Genomic DNA, 26,752 nt, shown 5'->3' with positions numbered 1-26,752 from the left:
CACCGGTGAACTGGTTCACACATACCTCTATACCACCGTCGTAGTCAAACTAGTATGAAACGAGGCACACATACTTGAATTTGTTTATCATGTCTGTTTTGTTTTTTTATTATTATTGGGTAATTTACTTTCTATACATCTTATGGTCTTATTAGTCACAATGTACAGTGCATACTTACAAATCAATGATAAAATGTAGACATAGTAGTGGTTATAAAGTTAGCAGAGTAAGACTATGGTGTACATATTGTAAATGGTACTTAATAAAGTGTACCACATTTTGAAGTGTTTTCTTAAACGGAATTGTGAAGTGAGATTTACACACACTTACTTACAGACATACATACACACACACACACACACACACACACACACAAACATAGGTCTTGTATAGCACTCAGTTAGAATAAGTTTGATTAATGAACAACAATTCTCCTATAGTCAGTAAGTCAGTCAGTAAGACATTTCAATCTGATTTGTTTAATTAAGTTACATAAGTATAGCAAGCACTTAAACATTACACAAAATCACAAGTATCCGCTCCCTCACCACTCCCTCCGAAATCACCGCTGTTCATATGGTAAATTATACAGTGCTTCTCAGAACATATGGCTATAGAACTTTAGAGGTGTGGCAAGAGAAAATGTAATCACAGTATTTACACAAGTATCAGTCATATGAAAGTGTATAACCTGAAAACAGTTCTATCAATGTATTTTCCATAACAATAGCCAGAATAAATCACTGATACTTCTAACAAATACCAGGGTTCTCCCTTAAGGCATACCAAGCTCTTACCAAGCATGTGTCATTTCAGTCTTGATGACTCTTAGTCTACACTGTTGTTATACTGTGTATGTGTAAATATGACAGCTGTCCAAGAAGGCACAGCCTTCATACCCAATACCTTGATATATTCTATGACTAGGGGCCATTGGCAGTCACAATGCTAGAAGAAGGAAGGATTACTTTACAGGGGGGTAGCAGGGGGTGAAGAGGTCTTTAGGAGGGACAGTCAAGATGTAGTCTCGAGATGGGTTTTCAGTCTACGGCAGAAGATAGGTAGTGACTGCAGTCCTGACAGCAGTGGGAAGCTTGTTCCACCTAGAGGCATCCTAGAGGCAGCGGTGCCAGGTGGCCAGCCGAGGTGGAAGAACGGAGTGATCGGACAGGAGTTTGGGGGTTGACCATTGCTTGCAAGTAGGGAGGGGCTGTTCCCTTTGCTACCTGGTAGGCGAGCACCAGGGTCTTGAATAGTGTTGTGTGTTGTCTTACAGTATGGATGAAGTACTTTTGGTTTCGTGAACGACTTTTTCTAACTACATTTATCTGAAGGGTAGCTTTAGTGAAGCTCAAATTGTATGGTACAGAGAATACTGTGTAATGAAAGGCAGTTAAAATACAAGTACATGTTTGAGAGACATACATTTTATACAAGAGACCCCAAAGGTGTGGTGACCTGAAGTTTCAGAGGTGTCGCTGAGGCCCCTTATTTATTGTCCCCATGGTGACTAGACAGACCTGTTATCATTGATAACATTTCCTTACAAAATGGATACAGTACATCAAGGGATTCAAGATTCTAAGCTCATACATAACTCTCAGATGCACTGCTGGTGTGTATTAACCAACCAATTGGCATACATTCAAATATTGAGTGAGCAACAATAACCTAACAATCAGAAAGCAAGAATGGTCATTATTTTGAGTGTGACAATCGAAAAGTGTTCAACCAGATGATAGCTTGAATACATTAGATTCGTCCTGTAACAGGGGGGCTGCTACATCTTAAGGGGTGCCTCTCAATGGTCAGAAGTGGCACATTATAGCCGGGGTAAATTAGCAGTTTGAGATTTGAGCACCAGCATTATTAAGGGGCTCACTCTCAGAGGAGGACACGCAGAAGCTGGGATCTAACATCTTCATAGGGGCTTTGTCTCCTTTACCAGGGTTAAAAAGTGGAAACACCTCTCCTGTGAAGCAAGTATGGATGGTCACAATAAGTTGACCTTCTTTTACATTGTAAAAAGATATCTGTTCTTTGTCATAGTCCAAATACACTCCCAGTATTTGAGGTCTGAGTATGACGGGAAATGAAATTTCATTGTTAACCTGTAACCTGTTACCTTTTTCTGAGGACAAGAACCAGAAACCATTAGAACGGGAGAGCTGTGTTTCATGCTTGACAGATGAAGCACTTGCCACTCCAACCCACCATGACTCTTTAAGCCCCACATTTTCATCCCCTAATTCTATCTCCCAGTATGCACATCCAGCGGTAAAGCCAGGTTTTCCGAGTATGCAAGGGTGGACGAACTGATGCTCATCAGCATGATTCTGGGCTAAATTGTCTCTCACAATTTTACAATCTGCTGAGACTTTCAGAGAAGGATGAGCTGCGTCACGGTCCAGTCTGATACACACTGTTGAGGGCAAACACAGAATTCAGAAAAGCTATTACCATTATAATGTGTATCAGATTTTCTCAGATATAGCTATTTCAAATAGCTTACCTTGATGTTTCCTCATATCCTCTATAACTGTCAGTGATAGTGGTTTGCCTAAGCCTAAACAATGGACATATGAAAAAAGTTAGTAAGCAAGTTGACCCTTAACTGTGCCTTCTTTCTCGGATGGAAAGCAGAGTAAGTGTGATTGTCTGTCTGGGAAGTGAATAATTGTTACTGTCGTAAACATAAAAGGGCATTTCTTACCCTTGCTTTCACTTGCTGTTGATTTGCACCCTGAAAAGCAAAAACACACTCAAATGAGCCTTTGATAAACTTTTGTTACACAAATTTGACTCAACTCAATCTAGTATATTATCATGTTATCTGTTTTTAATGTTTGTTTGTCTTCATTGTCCCTATAATTTAAGCTTTTCACTCTGTAAATACTTTGCTTATTAGCTTATTATTTTTTTATACTTGTGTTGATTTGATCTGTTGTGACAATCATGTGAAATGCACTTTAAAATGAAATAAATTGAAACTTGCTTATTAATGCTTTCTGACTTCTGAAGTGTTGCACACCAATGAAGATGATTAGGGCCATCAGGAGTAACAAGACAACAATGAAGGGTGCTTTCCAATTCATGGGTGGCTCCCCTGTAAAAGAGGAATTGTGTTAAGACCATGCATTCACGGGAAGCAAGTGTACACAAACACACACACACACACACACACACACACACACAATATTATACACTTGCAAAACATGTCCTCACAGAACCAGCCCATACCTGGTAGGGCTGCCAGGCTCAGCAAGTCCACTCTCCCCTCCCTCTCCTCCCTTCCAGGCAGGCCTAAGGAGCAGGAGACCCATGAGCTGGAGGGAGAGGAGAGCTGGAGGGTGACCCAGCTCTGGACAGACACCAGACCCTGGGTACCCTTGCTGTAGTTCAGCGTCTGAGGGGATAGAGTCTGCCTTCCATCTGACCACTGCACCCTGGGCCTGGGCTGCCATCCGCTGGACACACAACTCACATTTACAGAACCTGCATCTGTACGCACCGCTGAAAGGAGAGGAGGGGTCCCCATCACTGGCAGGGAGAGAAGGAAAGAGAGTAACAGGGAGGGAAAGGTTAGAGAGGTTGAAAGGGAGAGAGTGGGGGATTTGTTAATGTAAAAATGAACACAGTTTAAAATGAATAATAGTAACATCATAATGAAACAATAGACATTTCATTGTTATATTTTGTGTAGATTAACTCACCAGTCACATTGAGATAGACACTGGCGCTATCATAGGTTTGGTCACTGCTAACATAGCACACATACTCCCCTGCATCTTCCAGTGTGACATTAGCCAGATCCAGGGTCACATCACCCCCCTTCAGCCCCTCTGACTTAGCGTCTCTGAGCCCCAGGGACGTACGACCTACATATTCCGCCTGCTCGGACCCTTCCTGGATAAGTTTCTCCCTGTAAAGCAGGACTGGGTTGTCAAAACGTTTGGGCCGGTACCATCGCACCTCCAGGCCTTCTGCGGTCCTAGGTGGGGTGAGCCAGCAGGGTAGGTTGGCCACACGCCCCAACCATGCCGAGACTGGAGCCTCTGAGACCGCAACAGTGACCACTTCTGGCACAGAGAGAGAGAAAGGGGGGTATTTTATAGTCTCCAGATTTCACTGATTTGTTTTGTATTATTATGCCGGCCTATGTTCTGCTCCTCGCAGATTTGGTGTTTGTTTTCAAAAGAAATGCCCCTATTAACTTAATTTTATAAGACATTGAATACTTGTGTATAAACACAGCATTGCATTACAGGCAGCATTGCATTACATAAGCTGCATAGCCTACTTCAGCAAACCTCAATAGTATGAATATGAACCATGTGTGAGTGAGACCATGTTAGAGCGCAAATTGGAGAACTCTAGGATTGGAGTGCATTTTTCTCGGATACACGCGCGTACACCAAACAAAGTGCGTCGAATGATAGGTTTCAATACATTCTGAACGCTTAAAAACATATCCACTCAGCTTCAAAATAGTGTAATAGCAACATTGATAATAGTAGTACATGCATAGGCTACAATAGTGGTATCTATTTGAAAAACGAGCTGATAAACCGACATACAGGTTATGCATGCAGGTTAAATTACTAATTAAATTTTCTAGCAGAATCCCCTGACTCACCTGTAGCAGACAATGACGCGCAGAAAGCAGCCAATACGCATAACCACATACCTAGAAAGTGGATGGAAAATTATATTTAGAAGACAACAATATACACTCTGTAGAACCTGTACAAGCATTCAAATATGTTGCGTTTTTGATTAGCAAGCATATTGAGATAACGCACGCATGCAGAATAAGAACTTTCACTTTCTATCTCTATTGTCTGAATACAAAGCGAAAACGGTAACAATTCAACAATTGGATAAAATACTGAAATTAGAGAAAACGAACAAATGTACAGCAAACGACAAATTAATCTAAAAGTTAAATTATGCATAATATTCAAAGAGGCTAATGGGTCTCTTATCCCATGGTAGGCTACAAAACTTACTATTGGGCTTAAGCGGTGTCATGATCAGGAAATAAAGAAAATCTCAACAAGACAAACTATTGTTAGAAGAGGATCAGATACAGTTACTGTTAAAAGAGCATCAGATATATATCCCCGTGAATTGTAATTAAGGTCGTTGGTGATCTCATCTCTTCCTCGCCGAATTTTCGAACCCTTCTTTCACAACGTTTTTTCCTTTCACTTTATATATATGCGAAGGTGCGTACTGATTTAAAACTAAGCGCAATATTCTTCCTGTGCTCTTGGCGGCGCAATGCGTGTAATGAAGAGACACACAAGAGTAAGAAAAGTAGGAAGTGTTGACAAAATGCCCCTAATCGCAGTTTCACGTGAGAACTCACGATTTGTAGCAACATTTAGAATCGCTTATCGATTATAGTCTTTATTTGGTCAGAATCCCACCAATCCATTTAGCTAGGGATCGAGATGTAGATGGAACTTATGGGACATCTAATGTAAAACGCTGTCATTGGCTATACTATATATCTGCAATGTCTCAACTTTTGGATTCTGAGGAGAATACTCCATTGCTTAAAGATGATACAAGCAGGTAGGTAACATCAGGGTGCAACCAGAGATAGTATAGGTCTGGGTAACTATAGCCAGCTAGCTAGCCAGTACTGTTCCTACACATTGTCACATCGTGCTCTATTACAAACAACATTAGCTAATGCAGGGTATTCATAGAAGGCTTGTTTGGACTTGGAATGACCCCATACCTTTTGACCTATTTAGGTTAGTGGACAAACCTCAAAAAGGGCTTTAGTTTGAAATACACGATACAGAACAAAACACAACCATGTTTTTTTCACATCTCGAAATTCTCCCATATATGAAACGGATTGTTGTATGCAGATATGTTACTGTAAAAGTGGTTACATTTGGAGATATTGTGACACACTCCATGAACAACAAAAAAGTGCAGAATAAAGTCTGGCTGCAATGGGAGTTGTAACCCATGATTTAAAAAAAAAAAGTTGATATACAAGTTGTCTGATGTCTTGGGTGGGAGTCAGATGTCTGGGTCCTGGGTGAGAGATTGCGCCTGGAATGGTGAATCACAGAGACCCCATATCCTTTGCCAGAAGCCCTGGGGGTCTGGTAACTGGAATGGCTAGGGCAGGGGTTACCAAACGTTTTTGTCTCGTGACCCCAAATTGACATCAATAATTTACTGTGACCCCAACTTGACTGCGTGCTATGCCAACACATTATAGCCTATGTCTTAGAATGATGGGCTGTGCCACTGCCATCCCTGGTTTCTGGAATGGATACATCTGCTGAGACCGACTGTAACTTTGTGTGTGTAGCTCATGCTCCATGAGAAAATAAACAATTAGCTTGACTAAAAAAAAAAATCTCTGTCAACTGAGAGCAAAACAGAGAGGCGACTAAGCAGGGTCAGCCCTAGAAGTAAGGGACCTCATATTTAAGTGACCAAATCTGATGTGGGTAACCCCTTTTCAGTATCAATGGCAGCATGCTGTCAGGTCTTAATAGCTAGGAGATTATTCAGACAAGAGCCTCTGATAGACTTACTATTGCCTAACCGAATGTAGGGAGTATAGACAATGTAAATGGGAAAAGCTAGTAGTGATCCTAGTAGGCCTATCCGTGGGGTGAGCTGGACATGGGTTAGGCACAGAGAAGGGCGGGGATTCATCAACTGGTGTAGGGGGAAATGACACGTTGAGTCAGATAACCTAGATAGAAGGAGGGCTCCTCCCAAAAGAAGGCCTCTTCAGGTTTTCTCAAAAAAGTTGGCCAGTTTTGAAAGAGTGACATTGATGTGCTGCTGCAGATTTTCACGTTGATTAACAAACTACAATGTGTGATATGTGTTCCAACTCCCCATGCGGCCAGGCATTATTCAGTACTTTTTTAGTTTATGGGGTGTGTCACAGTATCTCCCAATTCAACCACTTTTGCACTAAAATATTTGTATACAAGCATCCATTTCATATATGGGAGACCTTAGAGATGTAAAAAAACATGTTGGTGTTAGGGTTAGCTAACCCTTCTACTGTACCTCAGGTAGGGGGTACGTCAACATTTTGGGGGCCTTTCCACTAGACTAATTGTGCCAGATTGCCACATTAGGTTGTTTTGAAATAATTAAAACTAATAATAAATTGGAAGTCAATCAGTCAAAAATTCCTAGAATGTCCACGTATTATCATGATGCCTGCCTATATTGAGACACATCAACAACATTATACAATGTACAGTAATAAACCTGTCATCCCCCCTTTATCAGTAGTAATAAATCCCAAGATGATGAATACAAGAGCAGATGGCGGTCTATTCGAGTCATGTACTTCACAATGTTTCTAAGCAGTGTTGGTACGTATATCTGCCTTCCACATAGCCATAAGTTCAGTTTCCCCGACATACATATAGCTTGCCCAATTTCCGATTGAGAATTATATTAAAACCAGTTGATGTCTTCCTTTAGGTTTCACAATTGTCATCACATCATTATGGCCCTATCTGCAAAAGGTAAGAGATGACACTCCCTGTTTATATCTGAACCTACTGCATTGAAGAACCTGTGCTGAAATAGTCCATGACAGCAAATTTATAATTGAAAAGAAGAAGTGAAAAAGAAAGAGGAGGGCCTCTATGGTTTTCAGAAAATGACAAATACGATTGCAGACATGTTTCAAGTAGTTGCATGAAACCCTCTTTCAGGTAAATTTGGCTATTCAGTTGTCAATATGGTATTGAATGCCTAATGCATGCAAGACTGCAACACTTATGGCTTCCATCCAAACCACAAACATTATGGGCCGGTTTCCAGAACACAAATTAAGACTCAGACTAAATAAAGTTCCCCTCCAGTTGGTTTAATTTCAATTTTGTATCATTCCTGAGCATCTCAAAGTAGTGTGTGCGTTTGTTTCGAAGTAAAATCATCAGAGCCTCTTTTTCTTTTGGGTGTGTTATCATAAACCATTCATATTCATGTTCCACAGCCTCAGGTTGACAGTACTGTCAATGCCTCAGCTCTTCATGAGAACAAACCCCACTTTAAATGATGGTAGCCAACTAACACAAGGGTGCAAGGCCAGCCTGAGATTTTTAGCCATGTATGAACCAGAGTTTGAACCTGAATGGGAAGACCTTGAAAATGCCGAACCACTGCTAATTAGTGGGCTTGCTTCAGCTAGACATTTAAACATGGCCTGTATGCCTCGAAACCATTAGTGTCTGTGTTCTCTGTTATCTAGATTGACAGCAGTGCCAATGCCAGTTTCTTGGGCTGGGTGGTAGCAGCCTACAGCTTGGGTCAGATGTTGGCATCACCACTCTTTGGACTGTGGTCCAATTACAGGCCCAGGAGAGAGCCGCTGGTCTGTTCCATCTTCATCAACGTGGCTGCCAACATCTACTACTCCTACGTCTTCCTTCCCACCGCAGAGAAAAAGTTTCACATGCTCATAGCTCGAGCTTTTGTAGGTTTTGGTGCAGGTATGTCTGTTTTAATTAGAAACACTACAGTAGTGGTTGAAAGCTAAACATATTGACCTGTGTATAGAGTAAAATAGACTTTTGAGTGCATTCATTTTGTTCTGTTGATTGGCTGCATTAGCCAACACCAGCGTACGTTTTGGATGTTGTTATTTCCATTAATGTGTGGTTTTACTCTTTGGATATACAGTGCTGCTTGAAAGTTTGTGAACCCTACAGGGATGGTCATTATTTTTGTATAAGATCTTAAAATTAACTTATAAACATCTAAACCCCAATTCGTAATAAAGACATTCCAAATAAAGGACACAAACAAACAAAAAAAGATATTTTCATTGTTCATTTAACGAAAGTGGTTTATTTAACAAAAACTCAGATTTCATGTGTGCAAAAATATGTGAACCTCTTCAGTCACTAGCATGTGGCACCTCCATTAGCAGCGATAACTTGGAGTAAACGTCTTGTATAGCCACTAATCAGTCTCATCAGACATCTGTTTTGAGGGATTTTTGCCTACTCCTCCTGACAGAACCAATTGAGTGAGGTTTGAGGGGTGTCTGGCATGAACTGCCCACTTCAGGTCCTGCCACAGCCTCTTGATTGGATTTAGGTCAGAACTTTGACTTGGCCAATCCAAAACACAAATCTTCTTTCTCTTGAGCCATTCTTTGGTAAATTTGCTTGGATGCTTTGGGTCTTTGTCTTGTTCTAAGACCCATTTCCAGCCCAGCTTTAGCTTCTTGAATATACTGGCTTCTCATGCCCGCATGTAACCTCTAAGAACCTCTTTCCTTCACTCCCTTCACAAATCAACCTCTGGCCATCTGCGTTCTTATTCTCTCTCTAACTCAACTTGTCCTCTATGGAATTAGGAATCTTTATTCTCTATAGAAATGTACCATAATATCTCCTTTCCTCTCGGCATGGTGTGTTTTGCATTCACCTGTGTGGGTAACACAAAACTGACCAGGTTTCTTATCTGTATTTATCAGAGTCCTGCCCAAACTCTTTTCTAAAGATCTCTCCTTTGATTGGTTCATTTGGTACCCAATTATTTACCCACCTGATTCTACTTGCCTACTTGATTTAACCACTGCAACTTGGGGTTCACTTATTTTTGCACCTGCACTAATTTCTTTAGAATTTAGTTTTTCTACTATACACATTATTTCCTCTAAACCAACATATGGAATTGGCAAATATCAACTTGTTATGTCAGATAAAAAAGACTGGTTCTGATTAAATAAAGATTTCATGGTAAAAACTAAAAAAATCTATAATTGCACAAGGGGTTCACATACTCAAGCAGCGCTGTATGTGCCTGTGTGTGTATGGTTGTTGGTCCTGTCTGCTCTGATAGGGAATGTTGCTGTTGTGAGATCCTATGTTGCTGGAGCCACCTCGCTGAAGGAGAGGACTAGTGCTATGGCTAATATGAGTGCTTGTCAGGCTCTGGGGTTTATTCTGGGTCCAGGTACGGATATTTTCCCATACTTTATCTCATCCAATCTGGCCATGTGGCTATTCTTTAGCACTAGCCTATGTTTAGCATTAGCCAAGTTGGTACATTGTCAGCAGAGGTACTGTATTGGCTATACCAGAACATTCAACAGTATACATTTGTGAAGTGTCACATTGTTCTTCCCAAGGGTAGCCCATTTAATTTGCATCTGTATGCTTTTGAATGTAAGCTCTTCAGGCAGTCTTGTCATTCATTGGTGAGAAAGGCGTTGCTGTGACGATCATTGACCTGCAGCTGAACATGTACACCGCCCCGGCTCTACTGGCTGCATTCTTTGGTGTCATCAACATCCTGCTGGTCGTACTGGTGTTAAGGTGAGGTATCACTAATGAACTTCCATTGATAATCTTGATTTTTCGTAATTGAGACAGTATGTATATCTTTTTTGATATGACTAGTTGTCGCATAGGCCTGTGTTAGCTGTTCTCACTCTCATTTTGGTTCAACAGGGAACACTGTGTTGACGACAATGGGAGACATATCCGGGCCATCAATTATGTGTCAGAAGGTACATACTTTCTTGAAAAAAAAAAAACGTTTTTAAAAAAAAATATATATATTTGTAATGCATTAAAGTTGCAAAAGTTTCATAGACAGAGCTATGAATGCAAAGACTGACTATTCATGAGATCAAAATTATAGTTTTAACCATGTTTTGAAGCTATACAGTGTTTGTTTACAATTGCATTGTTTACAAACAATGGAGTAAAACAAGCTTATTTTGGGTTCTGATGGGCTAAGATAGTTGGACTAAGCTCATGAGGCATTTATAACATATTGTTCAAGAATTAATGGCAGCAATGTATTTTATTTATTATTTATTATTATAATAATTATTATTATTAGCCCAGCCACCCCCACCCCTCATTGGAGGCCGAAGTACTTTGTTTGTTTTTTGTATTTGTTTTTACATATACATTTTGCAATGTATTGTTGGTATATGAGTTTTTGATAAATGTAATCAAAATCACAAAAATGTTAGTGTATAATGTATATAAACATTTGCATAGAGACAGTTTAGAGATCATCAATTTACGTTGTTAGATTTGTGGAAATATATCTTCTGTTTAAGTCTCATCTGTTAAATAGATAATATTAAACTAATAGTAACTTGTTTATTTAAACTATTGCTGGTATTGGAAACTTGCACGGTGCTTCGAAACAGGCTGTCTATATTGTATTTTCTGCTCTTTTTTTAGAAAGAGTGGATTTCAGCCAGGAGACAGAGGGGAATATTGATCAAATAGCTGTTTTGACATCCAATACCATGTTCTTCATCATCATGTTCATTTTTGCAGTCTTTGAGACGTATGTATTTGATTTACAGTCTTTGCTACTTTTCACATGTAAATCATGAATGCTATTTGTTCTGCCTCAGACTAATATCACTTGCACATTTTTTTGCACAAGGAATACTTTAGCTTGTTTAGCTAACTGAGAACAATTAAAGAATGTAAAGTCATGTGTTTTACTAGATAGTTTCATCCCTTTGCTTTATACTGTTTCTAAACAGAGGCTTTAACCTGTTCGCAGCATAGCTACTCCTCTGTCAATGGATATGTTTTCCTGGACGAGGAAGGATGCTGTCCTTTACAATGGCCTCATTCTCTCCTGCATTGGCTTTGAGTCCGTACTGGTGTTTCTAGTTGTAAAGATTATCTCTCAAAGGTAAGTGGTTTGACCTTCACACTATCATAACTAATGGGTTTGAAATGACTTGCTTTACAAATGCTAGACCCATTTTTTCCACAATGTTGTGAATACGTTGAAAGAGTTTCCTTACAGGACTCACAATTGAAGGGCCTGTTATCTTCCAGGTTTGGTGATCGTCTTGTGCTCCTAGGAGGCTTGGTCTTAATATTCTGTGGCTTCTTTGTTCTGCTCCCTTGGGGGAACCAATACCCAAAAATCCAGTGGGCAGGTATGGATTTCAAGGTTTAGGTTGAGGGTGTTTTTGCTTTGAAATGATGAATCTACATTGTTACATTACTAGAGGAATTCTGTTTTTGACTTGCTTTTCAAAACTTCTTTACCTGTTGATTGAGTAGGAACCCCAGTAACATGGCAACATGGTCATACGCCCTCACAACTTGAAGTTGATTTTTATTATTCACGTGGAATTCACTGTAGAAATGTAGCATAGACGACAGGAGCAAACTACAAACTTGTCCATGGCTGGGGTAAATTATCAGCATGTGTATTTGTTAAATCCCTTGAAATACAGACATAAAGAACAACTCTGTCATCCAGGAGACCTTTGACCCCACCCCAGTCTCCAACAGCTCCTTGGAGCCGACGGGCTGCCCAGCCGAACAGACCTGGTGCCAGTTCACCCCTGCCATTCACCTGGCACAGTACATCAGCTCTGACGTCCTCATCGGGATGGGCTATCCAGCTTGCAATGTCATGTCCTACACACTCTACTCCAAAATCATAGGGCCTAAGCCACAGGTATGTGCACATACCCATAGCTAATGCTAACATTCTCATACTGAACCTATTAAGGGACACTGAGAGATTGAAGACAATCTTATATTAGCATTCCTAGCATTCCAGTCAATTCATACACTGAAGCAGCGGTGTTGAGATTGACAGTGGGTCCATTGAGATGAATGGAGCTCTCTCAGGCCATATTTTCATTGCAGTGAGAGAGGCATTTGTTGTGCTCTTATTGCTTGTATGAAATGGTACCTTTATTTTGAAATCTGCTCTCTGACTGTTTTTTAAATAAGATTTTCAACTGACTTGAATTTGGTTATGAAATGGAAGCAAATGGAATAGCAGTAATGTGGGCAAGGTATCTGTCTCACTGTGTGTCTCTGTTCACAGGGTGTGTACATGGGCTTGCTGACAGCCTCCGGCAGCGGGGCCCGGACCCTGGGGCCTGTGTTTGTTTCCCAGGTGTACGCAATCCTGGGGCCCCGCTGGGCCTTCAGCCTCATCTGTGGCATGGTGCTAATGGCCATTCTGCTCCTGGGGGCCCTCTACCACAGACTCATCGCCTTTTCTGTACGTCACGGGAGGATCCTTGAGTAACTACTGGAGCACCCCCCCCCGCAGTATTTTTGGGACCTAAGCATTCACTAATGATGTAATGATTGTTACTGCCTGGATGTAATGACAGCTTTGCAATGTCTTATAGTTTGTCACTCAGGTTTGATCATGAAGCTGTTTGCTAAAGAAACAAGGTGGTTTTTAACCCAACAAAAATGTATGAGTCAGGACCGCTTCTCTAGTTGAAAGGGAGCTAATACAATACTTCCACCATTAAAGCTTCTACTGTAAGTCACCTAACATGGGAAGTGCAATTTCAAATGTGCTTTCACTTTTTGCCAGTATCTTAGACTTGTTTGGGGACCACTGGAATCAAATGGTAAGAGTGATTTTTAAATGCTTCTAAGTACATTTGTAATATTTATTTTCCTGAATTGAATAATAACTTTAATCACAAACAGCACTGTGTGTTTAAAATAAATAATCTCATGTTTTCAATAGTGGAAACTGACTAATTTAAGAAGATAATATTTCTCTGTGCAATGTTTTTTTTTGTTGATGCATCTTCGCTGTTACTGATGAAAAAAGTAATGTTCACAAACCAGTGTCCTTGCTCCGTTACTATAACATGGACACGGAAAAGCATCCTACTGTACCAGACTGATACAGTGCACAATAGCAACCACATCCATCATTTTGGTATAACTATTGCAGATTATTTCGGTGTTGTTCATGTGCTCTGAAAGGTACCGAATGTCTGGTTGTTTGCAATGAAGCGTTTTCTTTGAACATGCACTGACACAATTGAAAGGCTGTACATGTTAGAAAATATTTTCTTTAAGTGAATGTTGTAAATCTCTTGTCAGGTTATACTTTTGAATAACCCAACTAAGCATTGGTAATGAATTACTAACAGTCTGCATTCATGTTTTGGGTGCTATGAATAAATGCAGCCACATTTACAAATTCAAGTCTTGTTTTTATTGACATGATCATATTTTGGCAGCATAGTCATTTACAATAAATCGTCAGGTTAGTGTGATTTACACACGTATCATTATTTATATATTCAGATGCCATGTTTAATGGTAACATTCATCACTATTGTTTTGGTAATTGAAAACAGAATTTGCACTTGATTGATTTAATAAATTATTAGTATTTCAAAGACCATCACCAACATTCTTAATTTCCATGTTTGCAAACTTTTCTTGTACAGCGAAACATGGAGCCTAACATTGACTAGAGCATAGGGAGAGTGCTGCAAGTTATGACAGCCACAAAACATTACTATCTTTTTTCATTTTTTTTAATATCCTTTATTCAGGGAAACCTTTGAGACCAGTCTCTTTTTCAAGGGTGCCCTGATTGTCTGTAAAATATTGTAATCAATTATAACAAGAGCACTGAGGAATCCTTAAAGTTCCTAAAATGGCTCAATGATACTAAAGCAACAAGTCCTCCATGCCTGAGGAGCACAATCACTAAAGGCAGTTCTACCCAGCTCAGAGGAGACCTGGGACCTTGAGGACTAACCAATCTTGAGACCGTGTCTGATCAGTGCTAGCTCTCCAGGTGACAAGGGATGCAAGATAGTATGGGAGTTTATGGAGAACTCCTTTATATACATACAAGAGCCAGCGTTGGGTCCTTTCAGCAGTTAGGGACGGCCACCCCACCTCCTGATATAAGACAGTTATGAGTATGAAACTTCTCACCTGTAATAAAACAAAGTGCTGAATGATAGACTAAATTGAAGTGTTTTAAAGTGGAGGAGGTCGCCCGCATATAAATGATGTCCCCATAGTCATAGTCACTGATAGTAAAAAAAACAACAACAAAAAAACAGTACAATCAATGTTCCTGTCAAGTGAAAAGCATGACCTGTTCCTATAGAAAAAGCTTAGTTTAACTGTCAGCTTTTTTGTTAATTCATCTATATGTAAACAATAACTTATCAATCCAGATACCAAGATGCTTGTAAGAGGGGACTCAATTTGGGAACCATCTGAGGTGCATATCTTTGAATCCATGGCCTCAGACTTGTGAGTTCCAGAGAAAAGCACATACTTAGCTTCGGCTGCATTTCGTACTAACTTGAGGTCCACAAGTAAGCATAGTGTAATGGCAGGAGTACTCAGGCAAATGACTCAAACGCACGACTAGGAGACAAAAACTCAAATCCAATAGAATAGTCTTTACTTTCAAAATGGTTTGGTACAAAGGTAGGCAGTCAACGGGTAAGCAGATAATCAGAAAAGTGGTAGGCAAAAAGGCAAAGTCAGAAACACACTCGGAGATCAAAAAACAAGAATACTTATCACTAGGAAATGCTGAGATGTATGACACGATGGTACAAAGACAAACTGGCACAGAAACAGGGGAACACATACTAAATACACAGGGAAGGATGATAAGGAACAGGTGAAGCCAATCAGGGCGGGGTAGACAATCACACAGGCGGAAGACACACAAGCGCATGTGGTGAAGTGTCTGAAACGAGAGACAAGGTGAGTAACACAAAAATAAACAGGAAACAATAAATGAATAACATGAAACAAACATAAACTAAGAAAGAGGACGAGACGTTACACATTGAATGGTGTCAAATGCGGTCTGTAGGTTAGACAAAGCTCCATCCACAGAGGAGGCTGCAGAATCAAGTGGAATATCATTAGCATATTTTGACATGGGAAATCCGGAAGCCTGGTAAATATAAACAGCTTGGGACAGTGCGGGAACTGACCAATGGCAGGCATCAATGGGCGTTTCCTAATATAAAGGGACGCCCATATCAAGTTACGGCCCGAATTGCAGTCTGCAATTCCACCCTATTGGAAGCAGCCCGTACAGAATGGTCAAGGAATTTAACAAGAGGGTTTCTAGTCAATAGCAACTTCCGCTATTGGTTGGCTTTGCGTTACGCCAAGGAAAATGCCAACAGTGCCCTCTCTTTCCTATTTGCTCTCTAAAGCTAAACATTTCATGAGCAGTGAGCACGCCAGCAACGTCTGCTGGTGATCTTGTTGGCAGAAAAACAAAATAAATATGAGCTAAGTTAACAGCCCTATAGTAATGCAAATCTCCCCGCATTTTTTATAATACAACGCTATCCTTCGACATGGCTAGATGGAGAGAGGTCGAGCCAGGTAAGAGCATTCTCTGTCTGTACTGCTAACTAGTACAGAACGATCTATGTGGCAACGCACTGAAATGTTTTCGAAAAGTTTTTGCCAGCTAAATTCAGGCTCATTGTTGGGAAATAAATGGCGCGTCGAGCTATGGAGAACGTTGCTTGACAAGCATTTACAAATCAGTTCAGTCATAACACGTTATTTATTTTAATTAAAAACTAAATTTCAGTACATTTATGAAGGAAAACGTCAACTACACCTGAAACGACTCGAGCTGTCTTGTTGGGACTACTAGTCCGACGAGTAGAACTCCAGTTTAACTCCTAGCTACGTTGGCTGTCTCCATAAACGACTGGTTGAACAACCAGATGGCTTGTTATTAATAATATTGTCTAACATCTTGCGACCAATTCCAGCATGTGTGGTTTTGTTTTTGTATAGACACAACCAATGTAACTAAGCTAATGCTTCAATTGTGCAATGACTAATGTTTTCTGTCTGTACTACTTCCTCCAACACCAGATGCCGAAGACCTCCTCATGGTAGTAAGTAACATTGCAGATCTTTTATGGTTGTTACTTTTGGGGAACAATTAAGTCAAGCATAGATTGTTGTTGGAGTGGCACTGGCCACGGTTGGAAACGCTTTAAACTTAACCGAGATCAGGAAGTAACCAGCTAGGCTGGGAGAATGATGACGGCAATGCATTACATCCTGCTACATTCGCATTAGCTACACACAGTATCAGACTATTTGTCAGCATGATGAATGTATACAATTTATATGGTTGTATCTTCCTTCTTACTTCACAGGAAAAGGTTTTCGATTACATGAGATATCAGCGTGGGGTAGAGCCTTTGCAGATTGGAATTCTTGGTAAGAACAGAAAAGATACCTCAAAGTAAATTGACAAAATAACCATATTTTAGAAGTATACATGAGGCTGTATCACTTTGCTTAATAATAAGATATGTCATTGCAACTCAATCGTTCCTAGTTGGCTGCACTATACCAATGAATAATTTTACTTTGCAGTTTGATTTAAGCCCCATCATTTTGCTGTGGAGATCCCATCAAGATCAAATGACTTAACCCTAACCCTAACTTTTCTTTTCACACAGGTGTAGAGTTCCATAACAATCACAAGTACCTGGATAACATTTATGTGAATGATGATGAAGATGGTAATTTTAAAAACAATAGTGACAGGAGGTCGTACTGTGGATTTTCAAGCAACTTCTTATCCAGTTCAAGAGGTTCACGTCAGCATTCCTCTCTGCGCTATAATCAAAGACCAGTCAGAGCGGCTCCTAAGACATACGCAGTTGAGAGTGTGAGTTGTCTGGCTTTGATGGCTCATGAAACCACTGTCTGTAATAGATACATTTATTACAAATTATATACCCCTTGGTTTTGATGTATGTGACTTACCGGTACCTGATACCATAGTTTGATTAGTACAACTGCTCCATTATGTTTTTGTTGTCATAGGACTTAGTATACAAATTATATACACATGGCTTCAAATTATGTCTAAAGAAAGTAATGCTCCCCTCATGGAACTGATTGAAACACATCAGAAATCCAAACCTATTTGCATGTGAAAATGTGAAAGAATGGATTTGCTCCATTGCTTTAAGCTTTGAATACTCTTCTATACCATTAGAACACTTATCTTTTAATTCCTCAGCATGATGAGAAAGTTGCCAGGCTATTAGAAGAGCGAAAGACCAAAGAAAAGACTGAGAAGAAGCGTCTTAAAAAATTGGTGAGCTTTGGAGTGAAAAGTATACGGTTTGCTAGTTTACCCTTAACTCCTACTGTACCATCTGGAGGCTGAGATAAGAACATTGTTTTGTTCTGCTTTCTGCTTTTTTCCCCCTCAATTTCTGACCAACAGAAACAGAGGGAAAGAAAACGGCTTGAAAAAGAGAACACAGTTAAAAATGTACAGGTGAGTTCTGTAAAAGCATTTGAGCTTCTGCAATGTTGTATTGCTATATATTTAATTAAAAATAAATATATAAATCGGCTTGGTAATATGAATATATTTTGAAAAACGTTCTCTCATGACAGGTAAATGGCGACTCAGCGGAGAGTACAGGCATAAATAGGTCTCACAAGGATAGTTCTAGCACTGGTGCTACAGAAGGGAAGCAGGACACATATAGAGATTCAGACAGCAGTGACAATAGTGACAGCAGTGAAGATTCCAGTGAAGATGAGGAGAGTGAAGAGGTGAGTATTCACAGCAACTCTGAGGTTAAAAAGGGCTTGCTGTCCATGACATTAAATATTTATTTTTAGAATTACGACTGTTTAATATAAATAGATCTTGAGTTGACCCTTTTCTCTTTAATGTCCAATCAGGAACTGGATATGAATAGCTGTTTTATATCTAAAGCTGTTGACATAGCAAAGCGTAAACTTGTCCAGAAGCCTAAGCCAGAGCGAAAGGAGACAAAGACAAGACCAATCGGTCAGCTCAAGGACAAATCAAATGAAGGACAGAAGGAATTAATAAAGGTGGGGCAAAGTGGTGTTTAACATCACTCTTTTCAAGGGGATATGCATGCCATTTTCATTTCTAATTCATCCTTAATGGGCAATACAGCAGTAATACTAATGTTAGAATATAACTTTGCAAGCTGTCTGTCTTGTTGCCTCACAGAATTCTGCTATACCTAGCACTGAAGATATCGTCAAAAGAAGTACAGAGCTGGCCGGTGAGTTTGGTCTAAAGGTGGTGAAGTGCCTGGTGTCAAAGGGATTTTAGAGTGTGCAAATGATTGTGATTTAGGTATAGATTAATGTTCATTGAAAAGGAGTAGAGGTTTGACATTAATGGTAATATTTGTTGCGCAGCATTACAATGAAGTCTCAATAAAACCTCTTCTCCGCAGTAATTGGGAATCAGTTTGCCAGCACTGGTTGTTTTGACATGGCTGTGAAGTATTTTACAGATGCAATTAGGCACAACCCTAAAGAATTTCGGTAAGAAATACAATCATGTTGGCATTCTAAAGTGGTTACCAATTATTATTTTGTCGACCTCCACAATGATCCGCTGACTCGAGAAGCATTCGTTTGGTGTCAGACTGTGGCAGCCACTAAGGACTTCTCTTTGTGTTCCAGGCTGTTTGGCAACCGCTCGTTTTGTTTTGAGAAGATGCAGGAGTATGAGAGAGCCCTCACTGATGCAGAGTTAGCCCTCAACATGAGTCCTGGTTGGGTCAAAGGACTTTACAGGAAGGGCAGAGCTCTGGCAGGTCTAAAGGTAATGTCACCATGGCCTTGTTGCAACACAAACGCTTTTATGTGAACACACACACCACTATACTAAACCAGTATTGCTCATTTTATAATGCCTAAATCATTGCTAACATACACTCACTGGCCACTTTATTAGGTACACCTTGCTAGTACTGGGTTGGACCCCCTTTTGTAGACCATCTGCTTCAAGGTTCGACGTGATGTGCATTCAGAGATGGTCTTCTGCATAGCTTGGTTGTAACAAGTGGTTATTTGAGTTACTGTTGCCTTTCTATCATCTCGAACCAGTCTGCCCATGCTCCTCTGACTTCTGGCATCAACAAGGCATTTTTGCCCAGAGAACTGCCGCTCACTGGATATTTTCTGTAAACCCTAGAGATGGTTGTGCATGAAAATCCCAGTAGATCAGCAATTTCTGAAATACTCAGACCATTCTGCCTAAAGGCCCACTAAAGTGACTTTGATTTCCATATCAAATCATTTCTGTGTAAATGTTAGGTTACATTCTTTAATTGGTTACTTAAAAAAAAAAAGTAATTAAAATGCTACAAAAGAAGCAAGAAGTAGCTTTTTTGCTTATCACAATTTCTCAAGTCAGTGGACTAAAGGATTGACTGGGCGTGACGCTTGCAAATTGATTGACAGTACACATTCTTGATTGTCAGCCGTCCGTCAACCATGTTTTTTAGATGACTATAATGTTGACCAATTTGTTAGCAGCCTACAGTGTCTCTTATGTGGATTTATGCAACATTTCTGTTTGCAGTTGGATGCTATTATATTTTTGTTTAGTTACTTTACTACATTGTTTTCTTACCTTTGTATTCTGATGTCTTGCTGCATTTTATCACAACATTCTAAATGGCCAGTTTCATCTAGTCTGGGCTGTTATCTGTACCTGCTGAGCTGACTGTGTGCACTGCTAGTGCTGGCTAAAATGGGAAGGATGTAAAATGTAAACCGAGCAGGTCGTGGTGACGGAGTGAAGATCACTGGAAAACGACAGAAACTGCATTTTTCATATTTTTGTGATGCTAATTTGATCTGGTGAAGCCAACATTAAAACCAAAACACTGGAAGTTACGATTTTCAATTTAGTGGGCATTTAATGAACTTCAAGAGAAGATTTTAAGTTATTGCCCCTTGATACCATAGCCAATCATACTTCCTGTTGTTCTGTCACCCCTGAATGAATGTGAAGTTTTGCAAGAATCAGTTTGGACTACTTGGACTGAGAATGTGTGATCTAGATTATGTAGAGCTAACAGCTCATAGTTTTCCACAGAGATACGACGAAGCCATCCAGGCCTTAAAGGAAGTTCTACAGCAGGACAGCTCCTGTGCAGATGCTGCCCAGGAACTGATGAGAGTCCAGATAACACAGCTAATGGTGAGTAGCTGTACCATCAAAATAATTGACGGTACTGCATGACAATAGAATTTCATGTTATTAGATACCATTGACATACATGTGACGTGACGTGTTTCTGGGTCCACTTGTGTGTAATTATTGACTAAGTGCTTCTGGGAACTTGTGGTCTTGTTGCAGGAGTTTGGCTTTTCCCGGGAGCAAAGCTCAAATGCCTTAATATTTCATGGGACAGTGGAGAAAGCACTACAGGCACTGTCCCAAATGTCTGGTGAGATTTGGAAAGTGCCTCCTCACTTTGCCTGTACACATTTTTAATGTATATGTTATTTCAACAGACATACCTTTGGCCTTATACACACTGGCAAATTTTGTTATGGAAGTTTTCACTACTCATATGTTGGTGCACACACAAATGTTGATGACATGAACTTTTAGTAACTGCACTCTTTTATTAACACTGACTGTGAGAGAGGTATGGGTTTGCCTAACTTGTGGTTGCCTAACTTGAGTTTGACATCAAAGCATTATGTTGTTCAGTCCTTTTTTTAACATGTTTGTTCAAGGCTTAAGTATTTGTCATGTTCTAGGGATCCTTTATAATGGCAGTTTTCCAGCTGCAAGTCCTGCCCACCCTGCCAAAGTAGAGAGTGCCTCCAGAACATCAACTGCTGCCTCTGCCTCTACCGAACCCCAGCCCCAGCCCCAGGATACACCAAAGCCCCAGGCTAAGTCCTGTCCTGTAAAGACTAAACTTGAGAAAACTCAACCAGAACCGTAAGTGACCAGGCAAAACCTGAATTTTACATTATGTCAAGGTTGCCAATACATATTTTGACTAATCTCTAGCCATCTGTACCAGCTAATGCGGTACTGTGATAAATGTTAGATGATGAATACCTAATAGATTGTAGAAAAGGTTAACTTAGAATACTGTACTGTATTTTCATTGAACTGTTGTACTGCTGTAATTTTCCATTATACACGGAAGCGTGCTGAATGAAAGTCGTGTGTAGAAGATGGTCTTTGAAGTGCTTACTGTCTGACTGTAAGCACTCAAGGTCTCCTTAATTAATATTTGGACTGTCCAACCAAAACAAGATACTGTCCAACCATATACATTTGATCATAAACTGCTGGTGTTAAGGGCCGTGTAATGCTGGGAACCATCTGACCTGACCCTGTTGTATCTCAAAATACTGTATGAGCAGAACTAACTACATAAAGAGGCCTGCCACTGATGTTCAGGGGGTCACTTGGGGCATGCTTACGTAGCGTGTCTTAACTGTGGTCTCTGCTGTAGCATTAAAATAAAGCTTTTAGAAGTTTGGAGTCATTTGTCAGTACTCTCTTTATTGATAAGTAATAGATTTCCACGACAATTCATTGGTACTACATTTTGACTGGTCAAAAATTACATTATTTGCTGTGTATTTCATCTGCAAAGAAGTTCTAAAGACTGTATGGAAATATGCTATGGTAAACATAACCATTATATGTTGTTTTTTTGGTAATTTGATTTATTTGCTTTTCATCAGTGAACTATTCTCTATTTGGGTTGGAAACCTGGTTCCCTCAGTAACAGAGACTATGATAGAGAGCTTATTCTGTGGGTAAGTGAAAGTTCTTCAACACCTCACCCTGGCGGCAGTGGGCACAACTTTCTCTTGGGTCACTCATATATGTTATAAGTGCACATCACTTCTCCATGGCCGAATCTCAAGACTTTCCTCGATTTCTTGTATCCTCTCACCTCTCCTTACCTTGGACCTTGCTCCAATGTGTTTTGAGGAGGAGGCATGGAGAGGATGTGAGGAATTGAGAAAATACTTTAAATGTGCCCCATGATCTTCTTTTGCAGTTCTGGGGAAGTTCATAGTATAAAATTACTGCGTACCCGACGATGTGCCTTTGTTAACTACTACGATCCAGACAATTGTGAGGATGCTATCATGACATATCACGTAAGTGTCTTTTCTTAGGCAGACATGTACACTAGACCTCCTGCCTACCTGCTTGCTCTTCTCCCTAGCTGCCAACCTTTGTACTTGCTCACCAACCTGCTAAACCTGCCCAAGTCAACTGCTTATCTGTCAGGAGGCTGGCCAGGGTTCGGTGGATGGGTGGGTGGGTCAGGTAGATGTGGGCAGTGTCAATATGTGTAGATGTGACAATGTTGGTGATGAGATGCTTATGTTAAAATAAGCAAAGTATGATAACCAGTCTTTTTATTAGGGTCTCTTGGCTGACCTACACATTAATCTTCATTATGAATGTGATGTCTATCTTTGGTTCTACAGGGGAGAGAACTCCAGGGCACCAGGATCTCAGTACGCTACCCAGATAGAATCCCCACACGCCTGGGCATATCCAAGTCAGCCCACCAATCTGTTGACCTGCCCACCACTGATACCAAGTGAGTAGTAGACAGATGACAAATCCAAAAAGTGAATTTTAAGTTGTTTGCTTTGGGCTTGCATTGCAAAGGCGCTTGCACACTGCCCATACAATGCCAAACAAACTCCAACAAACAACAGAGTTGTGGCGGTGGGCACTGCCCGTCAGTGTTCGTTGACGTTAGTTGGGTGATGATTTGTCCAATTCAGCATGTTCAATCGGCATTGGGGTTTGTTTGACACGTCATCATCACTCCCCATTTCCATAACAAGTGGTTTGTTTCCTTGCCAACTGCGTGGAAATTGAGCATGCGGCTGGGTACCCTCTCTCACTCACCGACTAACTTGCAGAGAAAATCTGCTTTCTATGAGCTAGATAGGCTACCTCTGTATCATCATACTGGAGATGACAGGCCTTTTTAATCTAGCAATGTAGTATACTTCTTAGTGCAAACCTCTGACCAGCAATTTATCAAAGACTCTTGTCACAGTCACACCACCATTTAATGAAAACAATAATTGTCATTCAGAATGTTTAAGGTGAACAAATACATGTATAGTAATTGTGTGACTTCTTCATCCCTTGCAGACAAAGAGAGTGCTTCTTCTGGAGAAACCTGGGCTGCAACAGGAGGCCTTCCTGTTCCTTCTTGCACATCCTGGAACACAAGGGCATCGACAGGGGCAAAGGGAAGACCTCAGACAAGTGACCACTGCTCCACCCCCCACATTCCAGTCGCATCCACCCTGAATAAAACCACTCATCACTTTTAAAGACGGCCTACTCTTTCAGGGGTTACGATAGTTCATGTCCGTCATGCTCTAAAGCAGAGTTTCCCACTTGTGGGGCTGTGACTTGATTCCTTGTAGTTTGTCACACAAGGAATGTTATTTTATGTACAAGGAACATTTTAAAAGCTGTAGGTTGGTCACCACACAAAACAAGTGTTTTGGAATCACTGATCTGGAGCAGACATTTCTGTTAGTCATGCTTAATTTATGCAGGGTTTTAATTGGGTAGGATTTTACTGTTTCTGTTTTACAGTTAAGCGATGTCAACTAATGTATGAAGCTGGCTATGCCTAAGATTTGTGCATCAAGATATTTCTCTGTAATACATTTAATTTAGCTTTTTGATGATGGATGACATATCAGTGTATATGTTCTTTATAGTCATATTTCAATCAACTGCATTTTATTGTGCCATACCAAGAAACTGCCAATCATGTTTTGTAATCCTGAGAATATGATTAAAGATGTCATACTTTGCTCTCATTTGTGATATGATTACTGATATCTTGACATATATAATGTATTCAGGAGGATCTTTGAACAACATGTGCTGAATGATTGGACAGAGCCAGGTTGAAGTAGTGAATTCCTTTTCAATTCCAGAAGTGAATTGAAATCCAAAAAATGTCATTGAAAAAAAGGGCTACGGCATTTACCGTTTCAATACATAGTAAATAAGTCAACCAACAGATGGCAGCACTTGTTTGGCACAAATGCCTCAGCTGAGGTCATCCTTTGGTACAGGTACAATGGTCTAAAGTATATAAGCTGCAAAATGCAAAAATAAGCTGCAGAATGTCATATTTTACATTAGTGTATTTTCATTCAGATTTACCATAAAACCAATGAATGTATTGTATTTATGAATAATGATGTGAGAGAGGTTAGCATCTTTTCGTGTAGCCTCTTCAACTTTCTATCTCATCATTGTTCATGATTCAGTCATGATTATTTACCGTGGCAGCAAACAAGGGGTTCCAGCAATCCGTTCCTCCCGAATGGATTGATTCTACCACTCTGATAAGAGTATTGAGAAATAAGAGGCATTGGTAGCCTTCATCAATTAGCATGACCTCTATTGCACAGTATATTTACTCAATAGGCCAGTAACCTCAACCACACTGACTGATGAAGATTTCTGCAGCTTTCAACCTCCATGTTCCAGTGTCTTGGAATTTCAACCAATAACTTTGCCAATAGCAAGCTCATAAGTAATTTAAATACTCAATTATTACTCTACTTTTGCCATTCATCAATGTTTCTCTTGTGAAACTCATACTGGCAAGGAAATGTCTTGGAAACAAGCTGTGATGTAATTAAATGTACTTGAAAATAAACCACATTCTTTTGGGAGTTATTTATTATGCTTTGATATTCTGTAAATGTATAGATTGGCAGCCATTTGATTGTATTTAATTGTATGCATTTTGGATGTTATTTTTCTGCAAACTGTGAGTAAAAAGAGGCATACTATTGAGCAGTGCCATAATGCTCTAAAAATGCACTGTCTAAAAACATTTGCCAACCAACTAAGAGAACTATGCATCCCTTTCAACAATTTGAATTAAAAAACATGGAGTTAAATAAAAGGCAACATTTGATCCAGTATCTGCAAAAAAATCAACCTTTCAAGCCTCTCACTTGAAAAATTGTGAAATCTCACATCAAACAGCATATCTTCTACACCAAACAAAAATCCAATCTCCTTTTGTGTTCTGAATGTACCTCCATTTTGGCAGTCGTCCAATAATCCAATCACTGCCCACTTTAATTTGTTCAATACACAGTAACAGAAAATTAAATTAACAAAAAGGATAACAAATACAACAGATATGGCTATGTTTGACTTAGGGCTATTTCCATAATTCCATTGATTCACATCAGTTTGTCATGTTTAGGGTAATGTGCATTCATTTCTATTTTGCCTCCTAAGCTGTTGAGGCATTGCAAGCAGATCAAATTTGAGGAAAGCTTTTTTAGAAAGCTGGACATGGACCTTATAAAAATAAATCTCATGCCCTCCTGTCTCTGCTGAAGGGTGGCAGTGGAAGACATGGTGTATCAGGAAGCGAAGTGCTGCAGTTCTCTATCAGATAGACCCATGCATGGCTGCTTTCCATACTTTACCTGAGGTTCAGGCTGGATTGGATCAGCTGGGCTCCTAAATGGACACAGTGGTCTGCAAGGTTTATATCAACAAACAACATCAATAATGGAGACATAGGTTGGGTGAGTGACAGACAGAGATAGATAATGACCAAGTGCAAACTATTACTTCAACTGGAAGATGCTGGAGATAGGCTCTATATGTCTACATGCATTTTCTTTTTTTCCTTTTTTTTACAAATGTATGTGATCATAATCTGATATAATTAATAAATCTGGCAATTCTATTATACATTATCTTCAGATAGAATATATTGTGGGCCTGTATACAAATAATCCAAAGTGTGTGCTTATGTATGTTAGTAAATGCATTCATATCAAGACGACAGAATAGTTGTGTTAAGCAGAGACATTTCAAATATCTTTATAAAACATACTCCAGTTTGAAGTACAGTTTATGGAACATAGAAAACATTAGTTGAAATTATGAAAAAAAACATATGGAAAATAATTCCCATCAAGCATTCTACAATCAAGACTTTCTAAAAAGAACTTTTGGATAAAATAAAAAAAAATACATGGCAGATTTGTGCTTTTAATAAAATAATTGAAATACATACTGTCTTCCCAGATATAAACTGACTGACTCAATAAGATTTCATGT

At 39.8% G+C, this 26,752-nt stretch overlaps 3 protein-coding genes across 5 annotated transcripts; 2 read left to right on the top strand and 1 right to left on the bottom strand.

The window, feature by feature from the left end:
* Window positions 1-460: 460 nt before the first annotated feature.
* Window positions 461-5,198, bottom strand: LOC310808554 (butyrophilin subfamily 1 member A1-like). 2 transcript variants are annotated; one of them, XM_083675521.1, is made up of 8 exons: window positions 5,011-5,198; window positions 4,638-4,688; window positions 3,715-4,080; window positions 3,242-3,541; window positions 2,997-3,107; window positions 2,715-2,744; window positions 2,514-2,567; window positions 461-2,423 (listed from the first exon to the last, which is right to left on the bottom strand). In XM_083675521.1, exons 1-8 carry the CDS (start codon window positions 5,030-5,032, stop codon window positions 1,840-1,842), a joined length of 1,518 nt encoding a protein of 505 aa, XP_083531647.1. In that variant the 5' UTR covers window positions 5,033-5,198; the 3' UTR covers window positions 461-1,839. The 2 variants fall into 2 exon arrangements, with proteins under 2 accessions (XP_083531647.1, XP_083531648.1); XM_083675522.1 differs by having other exon boundaries at window positions 3,715-4,077.
* A 161-nt stretch (window positions 5,199-5,359) lies between these two features.
* Window positions 5,360-14,066, top strand: mfsd8 (major facilitator superfamily domain containing 8). Of its 2 annotated transcripts, none has more exons than XM_083674218.1 (12): window positions 5,360-5,581; window positions 7,292-7,374; window positions 7,487-7,530; window positions 8,262-8,502; window positions 9,863-9,976; window positions 10,194-10,338; window positions 10,474-10,532; window positions 11,224-11,332; window positions 11,558-11,692; window positions 11,842-11,945; window positions 12,249-12,475; window positions 12,854-14,066. In XM_083674218.1, the coding sequence occupies exons 1-12, from the start codon at window positions 5,523-5,525 to the stop codon at window positions 13,058-13,060; spliced, it is 1,527 nt and encodes a 508-aa protein (XP_083530344.1). In that variant the 5' UTR covers window positions 5,360-5,522; the 3' UTR covers window positions 13,061-14,066. The 2 variants fall into 2 exon arrangements, with proteins under 2 accessions (XP_083530344.1, XP_083530343.1); XM_083674217.1 differs by having other exon boundaries at window positions 7,289-7,374.
* A 1,917-nt stretch (window positions 14,067-15,983) lies between these two features.
* On the top strand, window positions 15,984-24,465 carry LOC310807802 (uncharacterized protein). Its single transcript, XM_083674406.1, has 18 exons — window positions 15,984-16,167; window positions 16,675-16,697; window positions 16,965-17,028; window positions 17,274-17,485; window positions 17,843-17,920; window positions 18,053-18,106; window positions 18,229-18,390; window positions 18,523-18,678; window positions 18,824-18,878; window positions 19,056-19,146; window positions 19,288-19,429; window positions 20,711-20,815; window positions 20,975-21,065; window positions 21,385-21,571; window positions 22,333-22,407; window positions 22,656-22,758; window positions 23,095-23,210; window positions 23,780-24,465. The coding sequence occupies exons 1-18, from the start codon at window positions 16,140-16,142 to the stop codon at window positions 23,898-23,900; spliced, it is 1,863 nt and encodes a 620-aa protein (XP_083530532.1). The 5' UTR covers window positions 15,984-16,139; the 3' UTR covers window positions 23,901-24,465.
* The last annotated feature ends 2,287 nt before the right edge of the window (window positions 24,466-26,752 follow it).

The sequence above is a fragment of the Argentina silus genome (assembly GCF_951799395.1).
Source record: "Argentina silus genome assembly, chromosome: 1".
NCBI lineage: Eukaryota > Metazoa > Chordata > Actinopteri > Argentiniformes > Argentinidae > Argentina > Argentina silus.
This window is presented reverse-complemented; position numbering and strand designations above follow the sequence as displayed.